Source organism: Fomitiporia mediterranea (assembly GCF_000271605.1).
Source record: "Fomitiporia mediterranea MF3/22 unplaced genomic scaffold FOMMEscaffold_1, whole genome shotgun sequence".
NCBI classification, from domain to species: domain Eukaryota; kingdom Fungi; phylum Basidiomycota; class Agaricomycetes; order Hymenochaetales; family Hymenochaetaceae; genus Fomitiporia; species Fomitiporia mediterranea.
In genome coordinates, this window is record NW_006760386.1 from 2857697 (window position 1) to 2870302 (window position 12606).

At 46.3% G+C, this 12606-nt stretch overlaps 5 protein-coding genes across 5 annotated transcripts; 1 reads left to right on the forward strand and 4 right to left on the reverse strand.

Annotated features, from left to right (window-relative positions):
• Positions 1-148: 148 nt before the first annotated feature.
• Positions 149-926, reverse strand: FOMMEDRAFT_150434 (uncharacterized protein; the record flags this gene model as incomplete). Its single annotated transcript, XM_007261741.1, has 3 exons — positions 149-224; positions 297-741; positions 812-926. 3 exons carry the CDS (start codon positions 924-926, stop codon positions 149-151), a joined length of 636 nt encoding a protein of 211 aa, XP_007261803.1.
• Positions 927-980: 54 nt separating this feature from the next.
• Positions 981-1508, reverse strand: FOMMEDRAFT_150435 (uncharacterized protein; the record flags this gene model as incomplete). Its single annotated transcript, XM_007261742.1, has 2 exons — positions 981-1288; positions 1343-1508. The coding sequence occupies 2 exons, from the start codon at positions 1506-1508 to the stop codon at positions 981-983; spliced, it is 474 nt and encodes a 157-aa protein (XP_007261804.1).
• A 1223-nt stretch (positions 1509-2731) lies between these two features.
• On the reverse strand, positions 2732-4894 carry FOMMEDRAFT_130915 (FAD/NAD-binding domain-containing protein; the record flags this gene model as incomplete). The annotated part of the gene is made up of 7 exons (XM_007261743.1): positions 2732-3138; positions 3194-3562; positions 3620-3799; positions 3864-4343; positions 4465-4507; positions 4566-4662; positions 4740-4894. The coding sequence occupies 7 exons, from the start codon at positions 4892-4894 to the stop codon at positions 2732-2734; spliced, it is 1731 nt and encodes a 576-aa protein (XP_007261805.1).
• A 1364-nt stretch (positions 4895-6258) lies between these two features.
• On the forward strand, positions 6259-8733 carry FOMMEDRAFT_25111 (S-adenosyl-L-methionine-dependent methyltransferase; the record flags this gene model as incomplete). The annotated part of the gene is made up of 8 exons (XM_007261744.1): positions 6259-6456; positions 6510-6681; positions 6803-7214; positions 7305-7597; positions 7732-7880; positions 7987-8069; positions 8143-8455; positions 8539-8733. 8 exons carry the CDS (start codon positions 6259-6261, stop codon positions 8731-8733), a joined length of 1815 nt encoding a protein of 604 aa, XP_007261806.1.
• A 703-nt stretch (positions 8734-9436) lies between these two features.
• Positions 9437-12555, reverse strand: FOMMEDRAFT_73579 (uncharacterized protein; the record flags this gene model as incomplete). The annotated part of the gene is made up of 14 exons (XM_007261745.1): positions 9437-9593; positions 9683-9999; positions 10064-10549; positions 10606-10636; positions 10687-10795; positions 10860-11140; positions 11202-11232; positions 11291-11416; positions 11475-11590; positions 11633-11760; positions 11823-11971; positions 12034-12053; positions 12113-12450; positions 12505-12555. 14 exons carry the CDS (start codon positions 12553-12555, stop codon positions 9437-9439), a joined length of 2340 nt encoding a protein of 779 aa, XP_007261807.1.
• Positions 12556-12606: the final 51 nt, after the last annotated feature.

Genomic DNA, 12606 nt, shown 5'->3' on the forward strand with positions numbered 1-12606 from the left:
TGCTCACACATATGAACAACGGGAACATAGAATGTATGCAAGTGTACAACGAGAATAATACGAATTTAGGGTATAAGTCATTTCTGTGTCCTATAATCTACAACACAGAAGTTTACAGTCCGTGCCACTGACATCACAATCCCGTCCATTACGCTGAAATGAAGTCTTTGTAACGAGGCGTTCGTGGATCTGCATCGTCAATAAATGCGTCAGATTCCTCTCGACTGCGGACACCACAAAAGTAGCATAACACATTCAATTAACCAAGGGACTGATGAAGATATATGCTACGACACACCTGCTTATCATAGTGACGTTCGCGGCGTCTCTTGCCTGCTTCTTCTCCATTCGCGTGAGCGTCAGGATCGTCGACCTTATTGTCTGCGTCCGCCACTGGAGGCTTTTCGGATCCTCTGCCAGACTTATCACCTTCCTTGACCTTTTTATGTTTAGGTTTCACTTCTTTTTCATCTTCTTCAAATCTGCGCTTCCTTGGACCTCCCCCATGCTTATCCCGCTCTTCCTTCACGGCCTCACCGTCTGCGGTTTGCGATTCGATCACTTCGCCATGTCTTTTGTGACTGTCTCCCTTCTTAGGTTTTCTGGTTTCCTCCTTCTTCGCTTTGACGTCACTTTCTTCCTTCCATTTGGCTATCGCGTCTGACTTGAGACTTGACTGGCTCTTACCTTCATACTTGTGTACAATTTTGTCTTCGCCTCTATGCGAAGGTACAGCCGTGACTGTGAAAGTGGGATAAGGACAACGAATTAGTATAATGTATGAACTGTAGGAAAGCGACACGAAGCGCACTTTGGAGTTCATATTTGTTATCGCCCTTCTCAATCCTTTTCCATTTGAGTTCATAAGCGTAGTTCGGGTCGTATTCTTGCAACGCTTGTAATAAAATAGACTTGGTTACAGACATATGGAAGGGCTAGAAATCAATTATTCACCTTCAACTATTTCGATGTCTGGGCCATCATGTCTCGATGAGTGTGAGGACAAGTGCGTCAAGAGGTCCATTGGAAGCCCTCTGCGCTGACAAGCCCGTGCTGCTGGATAGAATGTAGTTCAAAAGAGAGATTCTGGGTTCCGTGGCGTCTACCCCAGTTGCGTCATTTCTTCCTAGGGTTCTATGCGTAATGGTACGAGGCAGATTCTCGATAGCAGTACTAGCAAAGTAGGCTGCAGCACTGTTTGCTTCGTTGTGGCGAACCAAACAGCTCTTCTTGCGACCCATCCAGTCCACTTGGGGATATAGAAGCGCATGACCGTAAATTTTCGCAACTAAAGTGATTTCGTGATCAAAGTGGGAATTGTCCTAGGCTCGTGTTACTTGACAAATAAGAGACCTGCGGAACAGGGAGCGATGGATGTGTGGCGTCTCAATAACGCCGAGTCGAGCAAGGTATTTGACATAAATGTCTAATTCCAGAGATCCCCCGAGTCCGAGTCGACGTAAGTAGTTGCATTCCTTGTTTTCCGGCGCAAAAGAACGCAAAGTCATTCGGATTCAGTGTCATCTTATAATAGCGTAGAGCAAAAACGCGATATGCAGATTCTACCGAAGAAAAAATGTGATTAGGCGTTGAGGCTATAATGGGTGCTACAGGCTGTGTTTTGAGAGGCTTAATTACCGATCCAGCACACCAAAAGGCAGTATCTCAAAAGAAAGTATTGCAAAGAGAAAATTTTATTGCCAGTGGCAGTTGGTTAGAACGACTTAACGAGGATCGTCGCGTTTCAGTATTGGCATTCTAACGGAGTTTGAAACTGACCGTGATCGCCATCTTCCAAATCCCTCTGCAAGAGTCAGAATATTGATTAGCAGCAGTATATTAGATGATTCTTCAAGAAAATTAAACTATACTCAATATGAGAAAGCAGCCTTTACTATCTCTTGCTTTATTCTGAATATTGATTACTTACCTGGACAGTGGATTTTGGTCCTAACACTATTTCATGAAAACATAAGTGTTTCTCATCATGTTGATTATTTCTGAACTATTCATTCATTTAGTCATCACCAATTATCGCTAGTACTACTTCATGCATTCAACACACACACTAGTAATAGTCCTTCTATCTCTAGCAAATTATACTTAATGCTGGCTCATTTTACAATTTATATATCCTCAAATGTGTGCTTTAATTAATTAAATTTAACTTTCATTCTTCTAGTCAGCTGTTTCAGTCTAGGGAATGGAGGAGGTAATAAAGAATGAGAGTATAATTTAGATCATAATTTTCTTAGCAATTTTGCAATGTAATCATATGGTATTCAGAAGATAGATAAACAGTTATTACAAACCTGAAACTATCATACATAAAGGTATTACTTATTAGTAATAGCTACTAGTGATAGCCAGGTCAGGTCAGGGTCAGGCCAGGTCAAAGTAGGTCAGGAAATTCTCTGGGAAATGTCTGATCCATGACCTGACCGTGGCTATCACTAAATTAGCCACATAATTTCCTGATAAGACTATCATACTTAAGATTTTATTAATGCATTGTTTTCCGGAATTAATATCAATAATTGATTGTTTTCAGTACAGTAGCCACTGGTTCATGTCATGATGCAAGTGTGGTGCGATACAGTCCAAGTCCAGAAGTTCAAAACACAGAATTACCCTCAAGTGTTTCTTTCGTCGTAAGTTCACAGCGATTTCAGAGTTCAGTAAAGCGTTTGATTTCTTCGTTCTCTTCTCTTCTTTCTTGTTACGCCTTCTTCTAGCCATCTAGCTTCCTCAAGCCAAGTGAACCACGAACACCTCTCACGATATAACCATCGATCACATCGGTGTAGAAACTCCCGACGTGCATCGTATCCTCCGTACGCATCATCTCGCGTGCACGGATGTGTCGAAGGATGCGGATGTCTTCTTCGCTTAGGCTTGGTTCTGGATTTATGTCTCCGTTAGACTTCTTGTCGTATGTATGACCGTTCGCGAGGCCGTTTGCATGGCCTTTTGTGTGACCGTTGGAGATGGTTTTCGAGGCAGAACCGTTGAGTTTTTTAAGTACCGCCTCGCGGTCTTCAGGAAGCGTCGGCTCGAAAGCATGCGCACAAAAGTCGAGCGTTTTGGATAACACGTCCTGTGAGAGTTTGCTGTTTACGTCCGCCGTTCCTTGAATAACTACAAATATCATCGATTGGAACTCTACTTTATAAGAAAAGGGAAATATACTCACTCGGCCTGAAGAACGCAAACGCCCTATCGAAATTATCCTCATCAAAATCCGCAAGTACAGGTTCCGTCTGTCTCCGAATCTGTCTATATGCGCTCAATACCACCATCAAGAATCTTGTATACGATGTTCCGACTTTGACGTCATGCCACCGTGCGGCCTGTTTCTCCTCGCAGTCTCCGCGTAGAGAAGCGCAGATAGTCGTTGCTGCTGAGAGGGCCGAGGTGAGTGCAAGGTGGACTCCTGAAGAGAAGTATGGGTCGATGAAGCACCCTGCGTCGCCAACTATGCGTGCATTGGGGAGGGAGTAGGAGGAAGAGGAGTAGCTGTAGTCTGACGCGGATTTGATGTCACTTATGAGTGTTGCAGGTTCTTTGGCTTCCTTGTTCTCGTTCTCTTTACCGTTTTGTAAGACAGAGGGTGAAGAACCTGAATGTAGGATGGCAAGCAGAGAAGGCGCAAGCTTGAGTTGTTCCAGGTAGAACTCCCGTGAAGATGGGGAGGGCGAGACAGCTTTCCTTTTCGCTGTTGCGATTTCTTGGTTCATTACAATGCCGACACTCGTCGTCCCGTTATGCAGAGGGATCAACCATGCCCAACCGCTTTCATCTACAGATCCATCGATAAGAAAGCGAGTACAACAAACAGAAGGGAAAGAAAAATCAGACTATACCTTTCAGCGCCTCGAAGAATGGCACGTTCTCCCTCTCTGTTCCGCATGCATATACACCTGCGTCACGCCAGTATCCCCAACTCGCTACATTCTTTAGCCCTTGATTGTATGTCCTGTTCTTCAGGTAACGTGTATTGAGTATACCTGCGCGACCCGAGGCGTCAACAAGGTAGTCAAAAGCAATTGTCCCCTTTTTTTCTCCTTTGGAGGAATTTTCATTCTCTGGGTCTGACGAAGGAGTGCTCGAAGGGCCTTTGCGAATCCAAGAAGCGCTGACCGGACGCTTACCGGAGTATTCGCACTTAGCGTCAGGAGAGGCGCTGGAGTTGACCGGTTCGAAGGAGATCTCGGTAACTTTCACCCTGTCGAATATATGCGTTCCGCATTCTCCGGCGTGACGAAACATCAGATCATCCGCCTCGGAGCGTACGACGTTCCATGCGTAGTTCTCCGGTCCGCCTGCTGCGAGAAAGTCGGTGACTATAATTGTGAACGATCAAGAAGTTGGTTATATGCGTCCCAAAAATAAATTGACGCCCCGTCGATAAGTTGAACGGTCAATAAATGTACAAGGAATATGTAGACCGAGAGAATAACGCACATCCCTCACGTTTCTGGCCGTTCAGCTTGAACGCTGCGCCAACCTGTTATTATTGACTTATTATAGGCCTCAATCTTCTGGGATAGGCAAAAAACCCGAACCTTCTTCGTGAACCCGTATGCATCGAACTTCGTGTCCAAGTCAATGAACCGAAGGAAATGGCGCATAGATGCTAGCATGCTTTCTCCTATGTGGTACCTGCGCAACAAAAGATAGATGTCAGTAACCACATCAGAAAGGCCAACAGATTGGTTTCAATTGACAGAGGCACGCACCTAGGAAATCCATCTGCTTCCAACAAAACGACATCAATACCCTCCCGGGAAAGTGCAGAGGCGGCATACGACCCGCCAGGTCCACCACCAATTACGAGGACCTGGCACTTCTGTGGAATCTCAGTGGCACACATGTCTTGTTCCGGGTTGGACATTTAGGTACGATAAGAGAGGAGACAGTTTGGAGAGCGATGGAAATAGGACAAATCACAGAGTGGGTGAACTGGTGGAAGAAGACGGAAGGTCAAACGGAAGAAATTAGGAGTCCGGTCAGCGGCGTGCAGCAGATGCGGTGATGGTGGCGATAGTCGAGGGTGGGCAGCCGGGTGGAAGACAAACGCGTCGCGAGTGAGAGCATAAGGGGTTTGAGAGTCCATCCTTTAGTGCGTACACCTACTAGAACGCGATAAATTCCAAGCACTAGTCTACCTCGCATTTGACCAGAACATGACTATCGGTCAAATATTGGACTCTATCATCGAAGCCCGGTAGTACAGTAAAGACTGTATTAAAGAATCTAGTTATCTACTATGCCGAGTATATCCTACTTGTACGGCTGAACAGGCGAAGCATACTAGCAGCAGTCAGAACGGAGCAGACAAACAGGCGAGCAGAACGAATACGAGATACGTCCATCTTCATATGTGTGTTCGGACAAGCGGAGTTGGTCCACAGATTGATTGATTGACTAGACAGCTATATGAAGATGCAGTATCACTGTTGCACTACTCTGCAAGATGTGTTCCAACTCGCAGGGTGCTGCGATAAGAATGTGCAAACCAAGTGGTACATTACGTGCCAATACGGGGCATATGTCTCAGAAACAGAGCTAGAAAGAAGAGCATACAGCAGGACAAGTGACATATCCGCAGGGCAGTCGGCGAGTCAACACAGAACACGAGAAGACATTTGGTTCCCTCAAAGAGAACGTCATTTCCTCATTTGTACCGCACACAATTCGAACCCCGCAGGCACGTGCAGATGAACATGCCATATTTAGAAATCGCGTACCTGGCATGGAACAACTTGACTCGCACTTTAAATCCCTTTTCCATTTGTTCTCCATACCACATTACCAGCGCGTACTGTGTCTGTCTTCCTGTACCAGTGTTGGGGTGATTGTCTGAGCGTCTCAGTAAAAATTGAAAGCAGGGGTTACATTTGACGCCAGAGAACCGGCTTCCTACTCGATCTTGTATCGTTGGTCTATCAATCCAGTAAACAAGATGGAAGACTTTGACAACTTGACGGCTTGACGGCTTAACTTTCTCGATTTGATGATCCAGAAATGCAACACGAGGACTGTCGATTGCAATTAGCGCTTCATACTTGCCATACGGGTTTCATACTATGCGACCCGGTCTTCTGACGCATGAAGCAGTGAAGATGGATCGTAGAATGTTGCGCTCGTTCCTCGGTTATCCGTTCCTGCTTACGAAGCCTCCTGGCCAAGACGTAGACATCTTGCTTTACGTTACAAAGAGTGTTCCCTCTTGCTGAGCTGACTTTGCTAACGACAATGGACGTCGACATCCCACAAGCACGACGTCTCGTAGACCTCATCAGCTCTAGTCTAGCTCAGTTCGAGTCGCAAACGAAAGATGTCGATAATTGTACGAATTGTGTAGACGCAATACCGACGATTGTAAGTGCTGCGACTCAGCTTGCTGCGCTTGTTCGTCCGCCTGAACAAGTTGTGATTGAGGTCGCTACGGGGGTACGTTGCATTCTCTTATCCATTGAAGCTATATGAACTGTTGTTTGCCGTAGTTCACGCTCTCAGCGGCTCTGCGTTTTGTTACCGAGGCGAATGTTCCTGAAGTGATACGCGCCCTTACGGTCGAAAATAATGTTTCTAAGAATAGTGGAGAGACGAATGAGGATTGGGGCGTTGCCGTATCTGATATTGCTCAACTGTGTGGTGTTCATGCCGGAAAGCTCGGTAAGATGCGACCCGTTCATGCCCTTATCCCCGCATACGAGAGATGCACCCGTCCCCATGTTTCGTGCTTTCAACTTTGATATTGATATACTCTGGATGTAAATACTGAATTCGTCAACAGAACGAATGCTCCGCCTCCTCGCAACGCATCATATCTTTGCCGAGTGCCCACCCATTCAATCATCACATTCTCATACAAATGATAACACTCAGCTCAATACGAGCGCCCCGCCCGAAGTCAGGAGCGAACACGGCGAAGGAGAAGCACGTTTTGCAAATAACCGCCTCAGTGCAGCACTCGACTCGGGTGCTAAACTTGAGGATATCTTGGATCCGACCTTGCTACAGAATTATCAACCTTATTCAAACGGTGCTAGAACGAATTCAGAAGAAAGAGAGGAGAAGCGCAGAAAGATTGAAAACACCCTGATTAGAGACGAACATGAGGAAGAAGAAATACGGAAGAAACGGTGGGCAGCGAAGTACGGCGGGGAGGCGCCAGGAGCGGCACTTTCTGCACTCGTTGGGATTATGTGAGCTTAGTTTAAAACATTTTATTTTATTTTATTTATTATTTTATTATTTTATTTTATTACTTTGTTGATGTTTGGATTAATCGTTAGGACGGACGAGTCGATGTTCCATGCAACAGCACTTACCGATGTGCTTCTTCACAATCGTTCTAAGTCTCGTCCAAGTACATCTACAAATCAGGAGTCATCCTCTGTAATAAAGTCCGAAGATCCAGAGGACTCTCCACTTAACACTGCTTTCTCCCTCGCACGCAACCTGCCAGACAAAGCGATGTTCGACTGGCTCAGCCTCCCTTCCAATGCACATCGTTTGCATCGATTTGGGTGTGCGATGCGTAGTATGGGGGCTTTAGGGTCTGGTGGGGAGACGGAAGTATTGAATGGTGGGTCCTTTATTTTTTACTCGTAACTGCATTTAGGTGTGATCTGATCTAAAAGTTTCTCTTCTTTCTTTTTCAATCTTCCTTTAAACTTTTATTTTGACATGCATGTAAATTCCTTTATCGTTATTCGATAGGTTATGATTTCGCGTCTCTCCCCCACGGGTCAGTCATTATTGACGTAGGAGGAGGTGTCGGGGCAGCTTCACTGCCTATCCTCCGTGAAAACCTCCATTTGAAGCTTATGGTGCAGGACACAGAGGAGGTCGTGAAAGTCGCACCTAGTGTGAGTTTCTCTTTTCCAACCCCCCTCCATTTATTTTATCACTTGAGATTCATTACCGCCATTTACTGATGATGAATAAAATATTCCGCCTGTTTCGTGGTGATAGGTATGGGAACGTCAGTACCCGGAAGCTCTCCACGCCAATCGTGTATCGTTTCAGGTTCAAGATTTCTTTGAACCGCAACCCACGTATGTCAATTTCGTTTTATCTCTTCTATCTTCAATTATCCAAATCCGACCGCGACTCTCGCTTTACCTACAGTAATGCTCCTGGAGTGACGAACGGATCTCCAGCGGTCTTCCTCCTCCGTATGATCATACACGACTGGCCGGACCCCCATTGTATTCGAATTCTCAAACACCTCCGCGCTGCTGCGGGACGCGAGACGCGGTTGGTTATCGTGGATAGTGTTTTGATGGGAGCCTATCGTCGTCAAGTCCCTACTTCTGCGTCCACTTCGGAAGCACCTTTTGGTAAAGATGGAGGAGAGAAGATGAGTACGAAAGAGGCACCCGAACCGCTCCTCGCGAACTGGGGCGTTGCGAATGGGTTGGCGTATAGGTTTGATTTGATTGTGCGTTTTTGCCCTTCTGTCCGGTAAATTTGACCCTGTCTAATGATTAACTTTTCCCTGCATTTACACCATCAAAACGGCAGATGCTATCAAACCACAACGCATGCGAACGCACGCTCTCGCACTTCAACTCGCTCCTCTCGCAATCAGGATGGGGAATCGAGGCCGTGCACACTTCGTCTTCGTTTACAAGTAACTCGAAGGATGGAAGTGGGAGTGTGCGCCCGGGTGTAGGCGAGAGTTGGATGGCTCAAATTGTTTGTGTTCCCGCTGATTAGTCTTGTGATGGATGGGAAGGGAGTGAAAGGAGGGGGACAATGGAAAAGGCACCATGAATTAACGTCTTGGTAGTGCTGTGTGGGAGTGATAAGATACTAGAATAAAGCGTGCGATAATGGTATGATATGTATTGACCTTCAAGTAAACACAAATTTAAGCATAAATGCATACGGCTTGAAGCTACATATAAGACATACAACATGATTCTCAGAAACTCACAAGTTTTTTTGGGTACAAAGAGGGTTTCTTTAAAAACTTATTTTATTTCAGTGTGCAATAGCAATAGAGAAGTAAAGTGGCAAAAATGACAAAACAATTTGTAAAAGGAGAGGGGTCGTCATAAATCTGTCTATGTAGGTATTTACAACATCATTAACCAAACACCAATCCGATCCAATCCGATCCAACTTTTCCGGGCTATTCCAGTGCTGTGTAGGTATACGAAAGAAAGAGTAGGCAGTTGTTTGTTAAAAGGTATCAAAAACAAAAGTGGGAGAGGCTGGCAGGGAGAATTTACAAATGGATAATACAATACGATAGCGAGGTGTATAGAGGTATAAAGGACATGAAGTGAATCAAGAGCAAAAAAGGAGAGTAGTGGTTGGAAATCAAGAGTTATAAAGAGTGTACGAAGGAGTATTTTGTATTCATAAAGTGGGTCATAATCATGCAAAACGGAGTTACTACGCGGGCACGATCGGCCTACATATCGAAATTTTCAGGAGAAGAAAGCCTTTCGTCTTGGTCTTCGTATTCATCTTCCTCGTCAAGTCCTTCGTCTTCATTTACTTCGTCCTCGTCATCGGCGATTTTCTTCCGAGGTGGGAGGGCATACTCGTGTCCCACGAAGCTCATCACACTACGTACGGACACAAGGAAGAAGGGGTAACAGACATCAGATCAGCATACTACCCTTTTCAAGGAAAAAAGGGATAGCAGGGTGCTTACTATATTGTGCCATCGGCACAGCCAACAACAACCTCCTCATGCGTAAGTTGCATCGACATCGGGTTCATCGCAGGTGTCGCCAGACCCTGGAACTTCGCGGGGAAATTACCCAGAACGCCTTTCACATCCGTAAATACTGGTGCGACACCATTTTCATCGACGTTCGCAAGTGCACCCCAGACACCAGATAAAGCCGTAATATCAGTACTGAACTTAGTCGGGTCGGCACGTGACTCGTTGGACTCTGTTGATTCTGTTTCGTTGTGCTGGGAAGTGGAGGAAGAGAGTGACTCGTCTCGATGCGTGGATATGAATATCTAGAAGATTCATAAAGGCGAGATGAACGAACATGCAATTGAACAGTGCGACGAAAGAACATACCCGACGATCAGCACCCGCTCGACTACTAAATCTCGTCGCAGTAACGACCCTTCTCTTTTGAGCATCCACACACCCAAGTGCAACATCAGGCGTCTCAACAACAGCTACAAGCCGAGGTGGCGCGGTCAATACTGCCGCCTGACCAAAACGCACATTGAAGAACGGCGAGCCAGGCGAGCCACTCCTCGAAGAGGAAAATGACAATGACGAGTTCGCTGAACTGGGAATGGAGAGCGAGGGTCGAGGCGATGGCCGTGACGAAGCCGACATGCTAAGTACCTTCTTGCGTGGACCGCCATAAGAGGATACAGAGCGCGCAAGAGGACTGACGAGCGATTGTCGATTTTTGAGTGGTGCGCCGTTGGCTCCGTTTGCGCGAGGTGAAATAGGAGATGCGGAGTCTAGGGCTGTGGGACTTGTCACGTCTTCCGGTTGAGCTTCGCTCTCGGTCCATTGGAGATGTAAGATGACGGATTTTGTAGCGCACTATTATCGGCCATTAAACGAACATCTTGTGAGGATTCATGAATAAGTGGACGTACGGTCATCTGCGTCCCTTTTGCGGCAAACCATCTACAGCATGTTGAGATGAGAACTTTAATGACAGAATTCAAGACACGTACTGTAGCATATTATCCGGTGCACGGCCAACGTTGAACAACTTCGAATTTAAAACAGGGTCATTCCCACCTAGTTCAGAAAGTTTAAACTGCGAAATCATCTCTCTTTTCGCTAGTTACGACCCAAATTTCTCAGCACTTGATACATGACGACGAAGACAAAAATTTCCACTAACCAATAGAGAAAACCCTGACGAATCCGTCAATCGTCACGCTAACTACCCTTTCTCCCGTCTCTGCGTCGCCGGAAATGATTTGCACACCGATATTTACCGTCGTTTGCTGACCGAAACGCACTATCTTCGTACCCGTTCGCCAGTCCCAGCATACAAGTGCTTTATCCGCACCTGCAGAGACGAGGTTTCGAGAAGAGAGTGCGACGGCACGGATACCGTTGAGGTGTCCAGCGAGTTGTTGGAGTGGGTTGAAAGTGACTGAAGAATAGAGGTGGACGCGTCTAAGTGAAGGCAATAATTAGAACAGTTGAAACGATAAGGTTGGAACGTGGATATTCTCACCCAACATCATGGAACCCTGCGACGAAGACCTCTGCAAAAAAGAAAACTGTTCAGCCGGAAATAACCACTGGTGGAAGAAACGCACGAACCTTCTTCCAATAGGAAGTCGATACAACTGACTGGCTTCTTGACCTGAAGACACTTCTTCATCTCCCCAGTCTCGATATCCCAGAACCGAATTGTCTCGTCGTAAGACCCGCTGATCAGCCGCTTTCCTACACAGTCAATCAATCAACATAGGAAACCGAGCCCGAGAAAATGTATGTGCATTACCTCGTAAAAGCAAAGTAGTGCAGAAATTCGTATGTCCGTTGAGGAGACGCAAGGTCTGCGGAAGACCATAGTGGAAATTGGCTTCACGGTGATGGAGAGATCTATACAGAGGTTCCCTACAAATATAGCACTTTAGCTAACAGACCGGTAGTGACAACAGACGTCCGTACCATCCTTCCGGAGTAGGCGGTGGCCTCAATGGGATAGGGTCCGTAGCTGTCAGCACCAAACAATGGTGCCGCCATATCGCAGGGTTATGCACAAGCGCTTGCCATTTCTTCGACACCTGTCGTTGATACTGTCTTAGCACAGGGCATCGACGGAACAATGTGATTAGTGTCCACGTACCGGTTCAACTCCCAGTAGTTCTCGAACAGTGAGGTACTTGAGAATTTTAATAGCAATCTCGGGAGCGAGGTTCCCAACGATGTCAAATGTGCTTTTGAGGTATCGTTCGAGCAGCCCGATTTGTGTACGAATATCTCCGGGCATACATGCTGTTTCAAGAACCGAATAATCGTAAGAACAGAGGCATTAATCCGAGAGCATTCAAGCGTACATTCCAAGATTATAGCTAATCTGTTTGGTTTGGGACAAGAGGTCAGTTTCACTTCACGTTTCAAAGTTGGTACACTTACAGTCGCACGCGATCCGGCATCTTCAACATCTTCACAGCTTTCCTCACCTCGATCTCATTAAACTTGCCTCGTCCATCACCGCGTAGAACACTTGCTAAATCCAAGTCGTCTTGTGGTTGATATCCCGAAGCGCGTTGCATCTGTAATTGATCACGCTCCATTTCAATAGCACGTGCAGTAGCGCGTTCGTCCTCAATCGAAGCACGCAGAACGCGCAACTCAGCCTGCAGAGCGTGAAGTTGTGCGGCGGAGGCGCCATGTGCTTGCTCGAGAAGTCGACGGTATTGCGTCATTGAACGTGCATGTATGCCCTTGACATTATCCAAGGCCTCCATGAACTATCACAGGTGAGCTTAGAAAAATAATACTTTGCAAGCAGGAAACAGATTTACCACTTCATCTACTGCACCATCGTCTGTCTGGGTTACCATGTCGAATGACATATCGCCATCATCCCATACGCTTGCCGAACCGTTGAACGAAAGTTCCGCCTC